The sequence below is a fragment of the Cariama cristata genome, unplaced genomic scaffold (genome assembly GCF_000690535.1).
Source record: "Cariama cristata isolate BGI_N322 unplaced genomic scaffold, ASM69053v1 scaffold6406, whole genome shotgun sequence".
Lineage (NCBI taxonomy): Eukaryota > Metazoa > Chordata > Aves > Cariamiformes > Cariamidae > Cariama > Cariama cristata.
The window spans coordinates 12,065-27,358 of NW_009623699.1; the positions used below are offsets into that span (position 1 = coordinate 12,065).

The window sequence follows — 15,294 nt, forward strand, 5'->3', positions numbered from 1 at the left end:
AAAAATACTGTCTAGGTTTACAGTCACATTGTGTTATTGTGCACGCTCGGAAAGTAGGTATAAGGAATAGCCTTGCAGGTCAGGTCAAGAACTCTTGTTTTTGTCACATTGAGTTTCAGCTGAAGACTGTGTCCAAGAAAGAGCTAAAATTGGAATTGAAGACAGTTCTCAGGTGGGGGGAACAACCTGTGAGTCATTGGCATGGAGATAGATGGTGGCTGAATTTGTGTTGGCAGGTGCTGGATCTCTCAGGATAAAGGAGAAGAGGATGGGGAAGAAAAGGTCAGGCATGGAGGTGTACAAAGCTCCTACAGCAACTTAGAAGAAAAAAGTTATCTGAAGACTGTGTTAAATGAGCAACTAGAAGAAAACTGGAGGAAAATAAACATTTTGTATTTTCATTTGTAGGATTCTGTTTTTTGCTTTTGACTTCCGCTGAATATAAAATATTAGATCTAAGGCTAGAGCCAGTTCAACTACTCAGAATTTTGTGTGTGTTCTCTCTCTCTCTTTTAAAAAAGAACTTAGTCCTTTTTAAAAGAGAACTGGTATGACATGGGCTGTATTGCATTGTGAAACAAATGGAATAAATGTCAGTGCCATTTTGATGCGGCATTATGGTAAGAAGATTTTACCGAGGCATTCTTGGTAATTTGTGGTATAAAAAATGTAATATCACACATGACATGCACAAGTGATTTCTATTTTTAAAAATTCCAGATAATGGGGTTTTTTATGCTCCCCTTTCTCTGTTTTCTTCTCTCTGAAGCTAAGGCAAAACCAGTTGAGTTTCACTGCTTGCCTGCACAAACTGTGATAGATTCTGTATTTGTATTTCTCTGAAACACACATACAGAAAGGACGCAAAGTTCCTCTAAGAAGGAGTAACTAAGCATTCGCTTTCATTTATGTCTGAAATGTAAAGGTCCTCAGATAAAAAGGAGACTTTGGTTAATTTTTAGGGTGATTTTTTTAATACTCTGATGGTTTAAGAATACAGGGGAAATAGACTGGTTCTTAAACAGGTGTAAGGTAGTGGTTTAGCATGAACTTCAAGGACAGTTTCAGAATCTTAGGTAGCGTTGATCTACCTGTAACGTTTGCTGTAAGAAAGTGGATTCTTGGTCTAGGGCTCTCCCCCTTGTCCCCTGAATTTTGTCCCCTGAGGAGAAGGGACATGAGAATTTAATCTGACCTGTTCTTGTAAGTTGTCTGCTCTCTTGTAGCTATGTAGGACTGTGTCGGGACATGAGCTGTATTTGATGACTCAGGCTGGAATATCCTCCTACCTCCTCGTTGCGTATTGCTGCTAGTGAGCTGAGAGACTGGGATGGCTGGGGGCGTACCGGAGTCCTCTGGGAGCTGGGTTTTAGAGTTCCTTGGTGAAGACGGGGATAGTTTGGCTGAACATGGCAGTGTCGGCTTTACCAGAGTGTAGGCTTCAGGAGAAGTTTGATTTTTTTACTTTATTATGGAAAGATAGGTATCAGACTGCTACACTTGCAGAAAGCCGACAACTGCAGTGCGGGAACCAAGGGCGAATTGGAGTATGCTGGTACGTGGTACATGTGTGATTGTTGGAGAGGACATGAGAGGGGCTGTTATTAGAACGTAGGAAAAAGGAATGGAGAACATGAGTACTGAAAAGTTCGAGATATATTGCTCTTAGTAAAACTTTTTTTTGTTTGTTTTTTAGTTCAAGCAGTATGTTTTTGACAGCAATAGCGAAGAACTGGAAGACTGGTTAATTAACATACTAAAATGGAGTATTTACCAGTGGAGGTAAGACATTCTTTGAACGTACTGCGGTTTTCTTTGTTAGCATTGTCTTGCGGTTCCCAGTACAAGTAGCTAGATTAATGGCACTGTTACACAAGCATTTCTCTGAGGAGAAAGCTGGCTTAGGAGGTTTCTGTACTCCATCTGTCTTTTCATTGCACTCTCAGGTGCTCTGATGCAGCTGCTGTAAACTATCACTAAAATGATCAATTTAGAAAAAAACCAGAATCAAGAAACATTTTTTCCTTCTGATAGTCTTTTAAAATCTGATAACCTGTGATCCATTCTGTATTGTGGCCTCAGAAAAGACTAGTTTGGGTAACCAAAGAAGTGGTGAGCTAGTGTGGGGACAGTACGGACTGGCCAGGATATGTAGGAGATTTTCCAACTTAAGAAAATAAATAAATCTCCAGAAGTGTGAAGGAAAGTAAAGTTTTGGCCCTCAGTATAGGTTCAAGTAGCTTTAACTGACATTTTAACTCTTGGATATGTTCAGTCTCAGTGTTTAAATATTTTTAACATTGAAATGCTATTTTGATTGTAATTGTTAAGTAGCTACCAAAAGTTAACGAACCCTCCGTTCTAACCTGTGTGTTAGGGTATTCTTCTCATTTATTATCACATCTTCTGTTACATGTTTGTATGCTGCATTAGCCTCTGTTGCTCTTATGTAGAGAGCTCCTACTGAAGGATTCTTCTGCTTCTTACAGGCAGACAGAACAAAAAAATGCTATTGATATGCTTTAAAATACAACAATAAACTCATTAAGTATTAAAATGAGTTGTGGACATTTAATATCATTGAAGTTAGTGAAGTTTAGCTGTAATTTTTAATAGAATCTATACAAATAAATACTTCTACATGAGTTTAACTTTATTGGTTGGCTTTTGTGTGATTAGCGTACAAAAATTAAAGACATTGCCGAAGTTTGAGTTTCTCCTTTAAAATATTTAATCACTGCATAACAGTTTTTTGTATATAGTTCAAAGAACACTATTTTCCTTTGCACTGATATGAAAGACTTTGACAGAAAAGTAGTGATTTGGTTTACGTCAGCCCAGGGCAGTCAGTGCTCCCCGTCACCCAGGTTAAGGTGCACATGGAACATGCTGATGCTTGGCAAAGAAAAAGCCATTCTCAAAATTCAGCTGATAGACTGCAATCCTGGGTGCTTGCGATGGCCTGCAGCATTGTGTGGATGCACCGTTTTGCGAAGTGTGGCTAAATACTTCTTACTGGTTTTGCAGTTGATACTGGAGCAAGGCATGGATGCCACTTTTCCAGATACTGTTGGTGGTTGAGCAAGGGCTGTGTTATTGGATTAAAAGGCGTGGTGGTGGTGTGTCATGCAGGCCAGTGTTTGCTGGACCCTGTGTTTCGTCTGTAGGGATTGCCTGCCTAGGCGATTTTTAGTGGGCTGCTAAGTCAGCTCAACAGAGGAGGGAGGGAGTGGCCCCAGCTAGAGCCTTGTTAGACACAATAGAAATACCACAAGTTCACTGGACAGCCCTTTTGGCAGTAATGCAAGATGTGGCTCTCCTAGATTTTTTTTTTTGATGAATTGGCTCATTCATAAAATGGACCTTTGAATTTGTCTAATTGGACTAGTTCTGGATTGTTCTGAATTTTCCTACTGGGGACTTGAGGGACCCTGAAGCATTTGGGAGTGACTGCTTGGCCCAACAGCTCCTGCAGGAACAGTTTTCCAGTCTCTTAGTGGAGGCGAACTGTTCAGGGATATAGACAGTGCCAGTTATTGTGCTGGGGAGTCAGAGGCATGTGATGTCTTCCTCCCTTGAAAATGTACTTTGATGAAAGTGCAAGCTGGGTGAGTCTGCTCCATGGCATCCTTTGTCCAAGTCCTTTCAGTTTTTCCTGAGTGTTTTAAAGTGGGCTCCTTTTGGAGGTGTTGGGACAGTTTGATCATAGGTTTTGTGCATAGCCCACAAGGGTTGTTGCCCAGCAGCCAAGGGTAACGGTGGCTCTAGGATCTATGGATCTCTGCTCAGTGGCAGGTCAGGCTCCATTTGCAGAAGATACGCTTGCATTTTGATAGGTGATGCGCGTGTGATAATGTAGTGTGGCAACCCCAGAGAATTCGAGTGCAGAACTTCTTGATTCTAGTTTTAAAGACCACTGAGGACATCCCTGCGCAGTCCTACAGACAAAGCAGTGGAAGAGGGAATTGTTGCAAAGCCCTGTAGGTTATCAGTGATAGTCCTAATGCTGCATACTGTAGCAAAACTTGCGACATCATTCAATTAATCTGTTGAAATCCCTTGATTGAAATTAGGACGATCACAGGATTTTCAGACAAACTGGGTTAATAGTGTCAAGTATATGCTGTAGTTTTGATCTTGCAGTAAGGGCCCTTGATCTGAGTTCTTCGTATTGTCATAACTCAGCTCCAGAAACAAAATTCCCCTTACCCTGTCCCCTGTTACTTCAGTAACGTACTGTTTCTGTGTTTTTGTAAAGTGCATGCAGAGTCCTTGTATTGGCTGTTAAACCAAGGTCAGAATTAACTTCTTGTTTATAGTTAAAAACCTAGACCTGTGCTATGGTTCTTGAAGCCCTCCAGCTCCTCTAGAGTGAGTACAGAAAGGTAAATCTTATCTTAAGTCATATGCCAAGATAATTTAGTTGGTAGGCTAGAGGTAACCCCTGAAGGTAACTTTGCTTTCAGGTGACTCATACCTGCTGTGGCGATGACTTTTTTTGCCAGCTACTCTGTTTCGGTCTCAGTAGTACTGCCTGCTGCTTCACAAATGTCCAAATGCATGTTAAAAGTTCTAGAAACCGAAAAAAACCCATAATCCATTCAAGCACCAGCCAGGCTAGCTTTTTTTTATGTTCACTGCTTCTGCATTAGAACCGGAAGAGGGACTAATATGCATGAAGGATAGTCTGGTTTAGGTTTTTTGTTTTGCTTATTCCTCAAACCAGACAGTGCCTACAGGAACTGGGAAGTTGGAAGCCAAGTGTTTGCAGAAAGTGCAGTCTATTTTATTAATCTACTTGATATTGTTGAAGGAAAACCAGCAGAACTCAGTAAAGTCTGTTGGATTTTAATTTAAGTATCAGCAGGCAGTTGTAAATGAGCAGGAAGGTGCCAGTCTGTGGCTGCAAAAAAGACAGAATTAACACTTCACTGCTAACAAAGATTGACTTAAAAATGAGCATCTTGGTGTCCTTAACTCCTGCCTTCCCTCTAGAATCTCTCCATCTAAAGCCCTACATGACCTCGTTAAGCACTTTCTCTGCACTGTTTGGCCACACTGTGATTCGGCGGTCCCTGTACTCGAGTCAGAGGTGAGGCACTGCTGCCTGCACAGTCATTCTGCTTCAACAAGGGCTGGAAGCAGACCATGCTCTGTTTCTCCTTGTCGGCAGTGTTTTTCCCTCTCCGACCAAGTACCAGAGCAGAGCTGCAGTACGTAGGTATCGCTGAGTGCCAGGATTGTATTATGCTGATGGTGTGTTGTGATACTTCTCTGATAACATTTGATTCCTTCACAACAAAGATAGAAGTTATTGTGGGCGGGACTGAGTACATCCTGTATTCTTCTTTAACCCAGGGCCTGTGTGTTTAGGGAGACTGTGCAAAATTGTGTGTAGCATTGTCCTTTTTAAGGGCTGGATAGACATTATCCCCAGCTTGTGTTCTAAAAAGTTTCTTTTCTGTTTGTTTTCAGTAACTAAGGTGCTGACAAGTTTTGACTTCTTCATCCTCATAAACATGAGTGAAGTTCAGGCTATGGTAGAATTCTCCGTGGAGCTCCACAAATTCTTCAATGTGGATTTGTTTCAAAGAGGGTAGGTAGTGCATTCTTTCAAACTTTACTGTGGTCGATGGCTGATGTTGGAAAGACCTTAATGGGTACTGTCATGTAGTGTTGCTTCATGTATTATTGACTATTTTTATAGTGATTTGAAACATTTTTATTCCTTTTTGGAAAGGCGTGTACTTTCTAGGAATTAAAACTAAATACTCAAGTGATTTGGCCTAAAACTTAAGTTGTAATAAAATATTTTTGTCCAATTGTAGAAGATGAAAGCTCTGTAGATTTGGAGGGTAGATTATATTTTTATCCAGGCCTTTACCCTTTCAAATCTTCATTTCTGTAATCCCTTTTGTTTCAAATACGATAGGTGTTTCTCTCGAATCTTTTAAAAATGTTGCTGCCACAATTAACTTACTCATTAATCACTTTGGCAGTTAGGAACTTCATCAGCTTCTCTCCCTCTCACACTGTGCTGTGCCTCCACAGTCACAGAAGACTCCAGACTGCCTCATTAGACTCTCCTGACCTCTTCTTACTCGACCTGGTCTTTGTAGAAGGCTTTTTCAATTCCTTTCATTTGATATTACCTGATTGTCCCCAGATTACTTTCTAAGGTCCTCCTTTCCCATGGCTGTGTAGGAAATAATCCTTTGTAGCTTATTTTCAAGTTATTAAAGGTTATTGGTCATCCAGCATTGTGACACATTGCCCTTCTGTCAGTCTTCTAACAGACTGCAGTAAAAATACATGTCAGTGTTGTAGTTCTTCTGAGATTTGTTTTAGATAAATCTGCTTGAGGCTGGGTCAGTGTTTACAGACCTGGAACAATATATATCAGTGTTGATTTATGATAACTCCTTTTTCCAAAACATTGTGGAATAACTTTCCTTAGGAACATTTTAGTAGAAAGAAAATACATTCTTGTTTTTAACCTTGTCATAATTCAAGGCAGGTGGGGGGAGTTACTGTTTTTGGTAGGGTTGGAAGTTTTTTGGTTTTGTTTTTGTTTTTTGACACGGTGAGTTGATGAAGAAAGAGTAACAGGAAAATTTCATTGCTTTGGGATGCACATAGTTCTTCCACCTTGTATTAACCCTCTGAGGTGGATATTTTGGGGAAGAGTGATATAAAAAAACCCGTAGAATTGGGAAGGAGCTCAGGAGAAGACGCATAAAATACTGCTTTAAAACATATCTTGGCTAGCTAGCCTCTATCTTTGCCATGTTACTGTTTGTGTTCATCTAGATTTTATTAAAGCTGCCTTTTCTCTAAATTTAACCTGAAGCTGGCACTGACAGAAGTGATTACCCTTTATGCTTGCTGCCACTTGTATATGCAACAAACTATGTCCCCTTTTTAGGGAAAATTGTAATTTCACTCTTCGTTGGAAGAGGAGGATTAAGGAAGGCTTAAGAGGTCTGGGAAAACACTGAGAATATTCTAATTACTTCAACAAAAAAGCACAGTCTGTTGAACTGTAGTCTTTTTTAATCTCTGAAATCGACAGGAAGGAGAGGGTAGAATATAGCAGCATGTTAACTAATAGAGAAGAGCCTGAAGAGAAGAAAGTCTTGTGGTTGTCTTAACCTTACAATTCAAATGATTCCTCAGAAAGGTAGTTGAGAAGCAAAGCACAGTATTGTAATTACCAGTGCTCTACTTGGCATGTTTCTTTTTAGCTTACTCTTTAAAAAGCAGGAAATTCACAGGGCAAGTTCAGAGAGGTGGAATGCTGTCATCATGAGAAAAGTGACAAGAGTAGATACTACCTCTCTGTTTTCAAGCTGAACCTTTAACTCTGGGCATGTTCCTCTAGAAAGCAGTGTTGGGAAGGAGAGGGAGCTTCTAGAATAATTCAAAAGACTGAGTAATGTGATGATTGCAATAATTTTTGTCAATTTGGGTAAGTTCTAGTATTTTTCTAGGGAACTGTCTTTGTATTTATTGGAGACAGGATGTAATATTTACATTGCCAGAGGAGCTCTTGGATGATGGATTGAATTAGCAGAAAAGGAAATCTTTAGTTTCGTTGTTAGCCTCCTATTTTTGAGCTACTGCTGTGTTTAGCATGGTTTCTCTCACCCAAAGTCAGGTATAGAATTGATTGCATTGTGGGTTTGTTTGGGATTGTGCACATTCAAGCCTACCCAGCTTAGCATGCCTGTCTCATGGTGTTAGAAGCACAACAACCTTCCGCATTGTGTGAAATAAAATGTCGACTGTTGCAAGTAATCACATCAAGCTGATCAAGCTCCTTCTTAAAACTCAGTAGATTTTTATCTAAACTGTGTGGTTGGAGAGCAACTCCAGGTTCTTACTCTTTTGATTATTGGAGATGTCATAACTTCCAGCCTAAATTTCCTTCTGATCAGTTTTTAGTTGTTTTTCTTAATGGCTTTGTCTTATGCTTTCAATGACTCTATCAGTCCAAGTGTTCACTCTGATGTATTTTTAGATGTCAATCTTTTGTCTCTTTTATTAAATATGAACTGAATCAGTTTGGTCATTTGAATTTGTGGCATGTTCCCCACCCCCCACCTGTTTCTGTAGAGTCCACATATCCCAATATCCAATCAAAACCATTATTATCTCATCCTGGTTTTATAACTATTTGCAGAAATCTGCCAGCTAATGCATCCAAATACAGCATGTTTTCTTGGATCTGTATCTATAGTGACACTATTGCCAGAAGCACTTATGACTGTGTTTACACTAACAGTTAATTTGGTACTTTAGGAATGAATTACTAGAAGCAGTGTTGATGTCCCTGTATCTATGTGGTTCCAGGGTTACTTCAGCCTAGATTTAATCTCATGCTCTGGACCAGATGTTTTGCATTAAGAGTGTGTTTTGAAGTTGTTCATACCAGTCATTGGTTGAGACCTTTTTGTCCCCCTCTGGGGGCTGGAGTGCACTTTGTGACCTGTAGATCAGAGCCTGTGGTTTAGCTTTCTCCAGGAGACATCTAGGTTATGCACGTGGAAAACTCTTAGTGGTCTGAACCAGCATGGAGCAAACTGGGATGATTGGGAAAGCGACTCAAAACCACTCTACTGATCTAAACCAATCAGTAGCACAGACTCAGCCAAAATTTCTCATAGTATTTCACTCAAGAGCAAATTTGCCTGAAGAGTAATGGACTCAGTGTTATAACCATGTTATTCTCCTAACTGACCCTTTAAAGCAGAGTCTTTATTTTCTTTACTTTTAGATAACTTATTGTTCTAAGTGGAGGAGAAATAAACAGAGCAAACACTTCATTCTAATACATGAGACTTGCCTGTATGTGTGGCTCCCTGCTTCTCAGCTAGTTCAAGACAGGTGGTTCCTATGCCTGTAGTGATTCTGGTAGTCAGCTGCTTCTGAAATTTGCACAGTAGCTGTAAATCACAGAAGTATATAGTATTGTTAAGTAGTAGTTAAGTAGTAGTCTTATCTAATACAGCTATTTCATTATATTTTCTTATAACTCTGTGCCACTTGCTTAAAACCCAACTGTTCCAGGTAGCTCTGTTGGTTTATTTAAATCCGTTGTTAATTCAAATAAGGCTTCACATAATCTTCTCTTTTGAACTAGTGGGATGTGATTGATGATGGGAATTTTTGCCGAAACAGTGATTGATATGTGAGTATTGTGTGACAAAATGGATGAAAGAAATGGAATTGTTTGAGAGCTGTGAGAATGACGGTCTGAGAGAGTGAGACTTCAGGCTGTTTTGTCATCTTAGCTCATAAAAGCTCCTGTTAGATTTGGGCTCTGTAGTGCTGACCTCTTATAAATACAAAGGGAAACATAGCATAGCTTGAGTGAGATGTGGACTGCAGAAGCGGAGAATGAGTTGAATGTGAAACTGGTTGGATGATTGAACTCAAGGAGTTGTCGTCAGTGATGCAAAGTCTAACTTGCAGCTGATGACTAATGGCATCCCTCATGGATTGATACCGGGTCAGTAGTTTAGCATTTTGATTAACAACCGAGAGAAGGGTGCCTTCTCGGCAAGTTTTTGAATGATAACAAATTACAGGGAATGGTTAGATACCCTGGAGAACAGAGCTGCTCTTTGGAGGGATCTAGCCAAACTGGAGAAGTGGGCTGGTAGGAATCTCATCAAGTTAAGGGCAAATGCGAAGTCCTCCAGCTGGGGTTGAATAACCCCATATGTCAGGGCATACTGGGGGCCAGTTGGCTAGAAAGCACCTTGCAAAAAAAGCACCTGGGCATCCTGGTGGACAATGGGTTGTGGCAGAAGGCAGCCACTTGCATATGGAGCTGTAATAGAGTGTAGCAGCAGGCATAGTCTGGAAAAGCAAGGTCTGCATCCTTCCTGTGTTACGCTGCCTCACTCCTGTGAGCACCTTATCAGTGCTGTCAGGCTGTATTTCTCACTTACTCAGTTTTCAAACCAGGATACTGATTTTCCTCTTTGAAAAATCTGCGAAATAGATGCTTAATACATTTATAATTTTTGCAAAAATACTGTCTCGTACACTGTTAGAGATACAGGGTTTCTCTGTGATGAGAGTTCCTGACCAGAGTCTGAGATTTCTGGATGTGTATGATCAGTTTAGTATTACTTTCTGTGCTGGAGATGGGGGAAAGTGTTGTGTTGTTTTGTTTTGTTTTTCTGTTTGACCAATGTCTTTGGACAAAGGCTGTTTCCTGAAATCGTTTTTTGCCACACTGAGAAGTACTGTGTCTGTGTCACTGTGCTTTCCTATTTACATTTCCATTCACATGTTGTCTCTTATTTTTATAAGTGCTTTAGCATAAGGACTCTTCTCTCTTTGCACAACAGACAGCTAGTTAATTTATTAGATTTATTACTGAAAGGCCTATCCTGGCTACTTATAATAATTATTAATGAGAACAACCTTTTAATACTTTGTCAACAAGCTAGTTCCAGGGAACTGAAATGAAAATCAGTTTTGGACATAGAACAGATGACAATGTTCTCTTGAAAGATTTTCATATGCACTTAGGACACTGCATGATTGTTTTTTCTACTGGTGATGTTATCAGGTCTGGATGGACAATTAGAATATATGATGTCCTGGTAATGTGATTTTTCACCCATCTTTTCCTGATGTTTAAAAGTTTGTGCAGGTAGGAGATTGGGGGCCACCAGTGGCAATTTTAGCACTGTAACAGAAGTTTGGAGTGTTTACTTGTAACACTTTCTACTCTACCTCCTGCAACTGTCTCCTGTTGATTGCAATGCTGTTCTTCAAAGACCTTGTTACTGTAAGAGCAAGTAGTCTCTTACTTATTTTTCTGCTGTGGACTGTGGATGCTTACCCTCCACATTTACATATGTATTTTGTATGTGTCAGTATCCTGAACTGAGATATGAATGTATTGAGCATTTCTGAATTCAAACAAGTGGTTATTGAAAGTGCCACAATACTTTGTAGCGCTCAGTTTAAGTTGCAGCGTTGCACCACGGGATGATGAATCCTGATGTCTACCTTGGAACGGTTATGACTTTCCTGTGGGTAGCGAGAGAAGTTTCCTGGTAACCCGCAACTGTGAGAAGATGAGGTTTTCATTTCTCTGGAGCTGTGTATTGCTTTGTCACCTGTGAAATGGCAAATCTAAAGAGCTAAAGAAACTTACGTGATGGTTTGTAGTTTAGCAGAGCACACATTGCTGCAAGATCTGCTTTGAAAACAGCTTTAGTCTACCTTTTCCCTATCTCTGTGCATTCTTACAATCCCAATGTTAAAGTCATACTTTGCCACTAATCATTTGTTATTTTGTCAGTAATATGCATGCACACACAACTGGCCAAGGCCAGATTTAGATAACTTTCAATAGTAATGTCTCTCTGTATGTCTGTATGTGCTGTGTCTTTTTTTTTTTTTTTTGTGAAGTAGAATATCTGCTCTTTCATTGTGGGTTTCAGAAACAGAACTTGGTAGTGGTTATTTTGGCTAAGTGTAAATTTTTTTGTTAACCCAAGTAGACTATGAACGGTGCAAGTAAAATAAAGTGTTAACGGTAGCACTTTATTGTAGCTGCAGGTTTACATTTGTGCTCAGTGTGTCTAGTTATCTGTTACTTGACTTTCAGTCTTAAAAGATTCTTGCAAAAGCACACCAAGAGTTTACATTAGTAATGCAAGTCTACCACACTTTTTAAAGTGGTTTTGCTTTATAAATACTGGTTAACAGATCGAAGATGATTATTAAATACCTTCCACAGAACACACTGTAGTGGATTCTAACATAAAACATGTTTTTGGAGATGTATCATAACTGAAATTAGATTATTGGTAAGATTTTAGTAGCACTAAGTTGCTTGTGAACACAAGTCCCATTGAAAGTCAAAGCAATTTAGGCTTCAGAGACTACTGGAAATATAGCCTTCTGGTGTTCTTCTGTTCCACAGATTTATGTTTTCTGCGTGTGCAGATACTTACTGGTGTGTCTGGGCAGCATTCACATTTTATGCTTCCATGTGTGTGGTTGTTTACTGTAGTGTAAAAGAAAATGCATTGAATCAGAGTATGAATTTTAATGAATCTTACAATGAATACACAGTAATTTCATGAGAAATAATGCAATATATGAAAAGTTGTATTTTTTACTGGATCCAGTGAGTTGTCTACATTAGTTTCATAATTTATTAGCAGGAAATTAAAATTTGAAGAGTACACTTTTAGTAGGACCACTTTTCTTTCTCCTGGCTACATCAGGAATGAAAAGGTTTTGTTCTTAAATAAAGAAGTAGCCTCTGCTAACGTTTTGTGTGGTTAGCATATGATCAAATAACAAACTCTTAATGGACAAGGAGCATTCAGGCTCACCTGTTTGCTTTTCTTCTTAATTCATACAGCCCAGTCATACTTTTACTTTCAAACTACATTTCTGTATGACGTAACTTTCTGGAAATAAGTGTTGTAAATTGCCTTCTGACAAGTAGCTTACCTTCTGAAGTGTTGTACTGTGATCTTTACTTAGTGTAATACAGTCTTTACAAAGGGAGAAGAAAGCTGTCAAATTTGTCTAACAGTTGCAAGGTGCTCTGTTGTTCAGCTTATGGTTTTACAGTAATACAAATAGCAGTAATACAGGTTTAACATTTGGAGGGCTGGGCTGTAAATTCAAGGGAATAGTCTGTCTAGGAAAAATAATGCAAATACGTTTCTTCTGGTTTTATTTTTCTTTTAAAAAAGTGCATCAGTTTCTGATTCTAGTTCAGCAGTGGATGCACACACACAGGTCCTGCTTGGTCTGAGGCAAGAATGGGTAAGACTGGGAATGAGCAGTGGGGAAGTCACATATTAAGTTGATATTGCTTCAGAAGTTAGAAGTTAATATATCAAATATCCCATTAGCCCTTCTGATGCAGGATGTGTCCGAGACACGAATGACATGGTCTGGTCCCAAAGAGCAATAACAATTTGAAGTACCATATGATGGTACTTCAGAATCTTGTCTTTTAAAATAAAAAACCTTGTATTTGTTGAGAATAGGAGTTGGAAGAGTTAAGTGGAAAATTGAGCACTGCTTCCTTTGAGTTAGCTGAGAAATTAAGGCTTTTGAAGTATACTCTGCCCTAGCTACGTGAGTAAAACTGAAAACATGGGGAGGTTGTACAGCTTATCTTCAGGTATCTGAGAGTACAATGCCTGTATTAGGAGACTTCTAGCCCACAGGGAAGCTTATCTAGGGGTCAGCTCGAGCCATGGTAAATTGGGCTTCTGCTCTGAAGCCTAGAGGATCCCTCCCTCTCTATGTTAATTCCTGGAAGACTAGCCTCCAACCTGAGAAACTAAATCAGGTCCTGAAGCTACCTGTTTTAGGTATGTATTCTGATGTGTAAAGATGACGGTACATGTGCTTATTTCTTCAGTCATTGTTCATAGAGGTATAGCTAGCAGTTGGTAATTGTAGTTGTCCCGGAGGTGTGTTTTATAAAAACTTAGGTGTGTTGGGTGTTTTTTCCTGCATCTCCCCATATTGGTTCAAAAAATATACCTTAAATTTTGTCCAATGTTGATGGGTACTCATTGCGTGTTCTAGACTTCTCAGATACTGGGTACAAATTTCAAATCACCTGAATTTTGGTCAGATTTTAGCTCTTAGACCAATGTAGTATTTTTGGAAATTTTAAACATCATAACTTTTACAATTGTAACTTTTATTTTGCAGTTGGAAATATTTTGTCAACTTGGAATTAAAGCTGTCTAATGGCATCCCATACCCTCCAGGCACTGAATTCTGCAAAATTCCAGTTTTTAAGAACAAAAAAGCAAAGAACTCAGATGTGTGCTTATGCCATCTTAATGTCTTACTGGAGCCTGACAGCACTGTGATAGGTGCAGCTATTTTGTGTGACAGCAAGGTTATATGTAATTGTGGTATGGTTTATGTCATTTATCCTCCTTTGAGGACTGTATTTGGGAGGTCTATGTAATTCCTTCTTCCTTTATGCGATCAAAGAAAGATGTGTCATGTGTTTGTAACACCAGGTACCATTTCATGTTGCAAAGTAAAAGCTGTATATCAGCATGTCTTGTCATGAAGACTGTCAGCAGAAACATGATCAGTGAGTTTAGTGAGGGAGTAAATGGCACTGTAAGACAGTATTGAGTATAAAAGGGTTTTCTCTGGAGAAGGCCCTTTTTTTTTTTATAATCTGTAGAACAATGTAGCTAGCTTCTGTGTGTAATATGAAGGTAGAATGGGAGTAGGTGTTAGTTGAAGACATCAGAATAATGGTTTCTTAAGTATGTACCTTCTCTTTCTTAATTTGAGTTTTACTGAGTTCAGTATTCTGAAATGGCATGTGACAGCAGTAGCAGTTTTAACTTTGCATTAAATACATGTTTAGTCATTAAAATTGCTAATTTTGAGACTCTCTAATGAGTTAGCACTCTCTTATGCAGAAGGCTGTAGCTTCTGCATAGGCTTACAGTTCAGACCTGTCCCTGTGTGATGGTAGCAAAACCCAGAGAAAAATCCGTTGTTCCTAAGTGTTCTGCCCTATTTACGTGTGCTTGGTTAATATGCATAATAGTTACAGCAGAAAGGTAATTGTGTTAGTTCTTTAAGTTGGTTTGCCATCCGTGGCTATCTGAAGGAAGGGAGAGAGAGAGATGCTCTTTCTGTGTTCCATAGTCTTGACTGCCTGGTGATACGACAGAAGTTGCTGGTATGGTGTCTTTTTGTGTCTCTTCTGCTGCATGTACATCTCGTCATACCTTTATGCATACCTGTATTTGTAATCGCAAACAGCAGGTTACTGGATCATCACATGCTTCAGCGAGTATATAGCTTTATCTGACTATGGAATTGGGCTCAGGCCCACCACCAAACTCAGACTTGCTGCCTCCTCTTCAATCAGGTGCTCTCTTCAAAGTACCTTGCTCTTTCACTCCGTAAACCTCCTGCCAATTACTGTGCTCCATATAAAGTAACTTCTCAGATTTATTTTTTTTTTTACCTTATTTCATCCCCTTCGACTTGTTCTCCCTTTCCCAGATTCTGACTCATGTTGGCAGTGGGGAAAGAAGCTCAAGGCATCTGCAAAGACTTAAGAGGCTCTCCAGACTGGGCCATCATATTTGTGTTTACCCATAAAAAAACTTCATTTGTTTCTTTGCAAAGTTTTAAAATTGCTTTAAAAACGTATATTCTTTCTCCAAAAAGATGATGAATACCATATGCTAAATAATCAAGACCTCTGCTGTTACTCATTGTGTGTTTTCATGTCTTTTTAATGCA

The 15,294-nt window shown here is 39.3% G+C and overlaps 1 protein-coding gene across 1 annotated transcript in view; it reads left to right on the forward strand.

Moving 5' to 3' along the window:
• Positions 1-1,409: 1,409 nt before the first annotated feature.
• Positions 1,410-15,294, forward strand: part of LOC104163745 (protein FAM135A-like) — a gene marked incomplete at its 3' end in the record, with an annotated part of 32,649 nt that continues 18,764 nt past the window's right edge. The window contains exons 1-2 of the mRNA XM_009702855.1: positions 1,410-1,562; positions 1,697-1,782. Coding sequence (XP_009701157.1) covers positions 1,410-1,562; positions 1,697-1,782 — 239 coding nt within the window. The remainder of the gene's footprint in view (positions 1,563-1,696; positions 1,783-15,294) is intronic.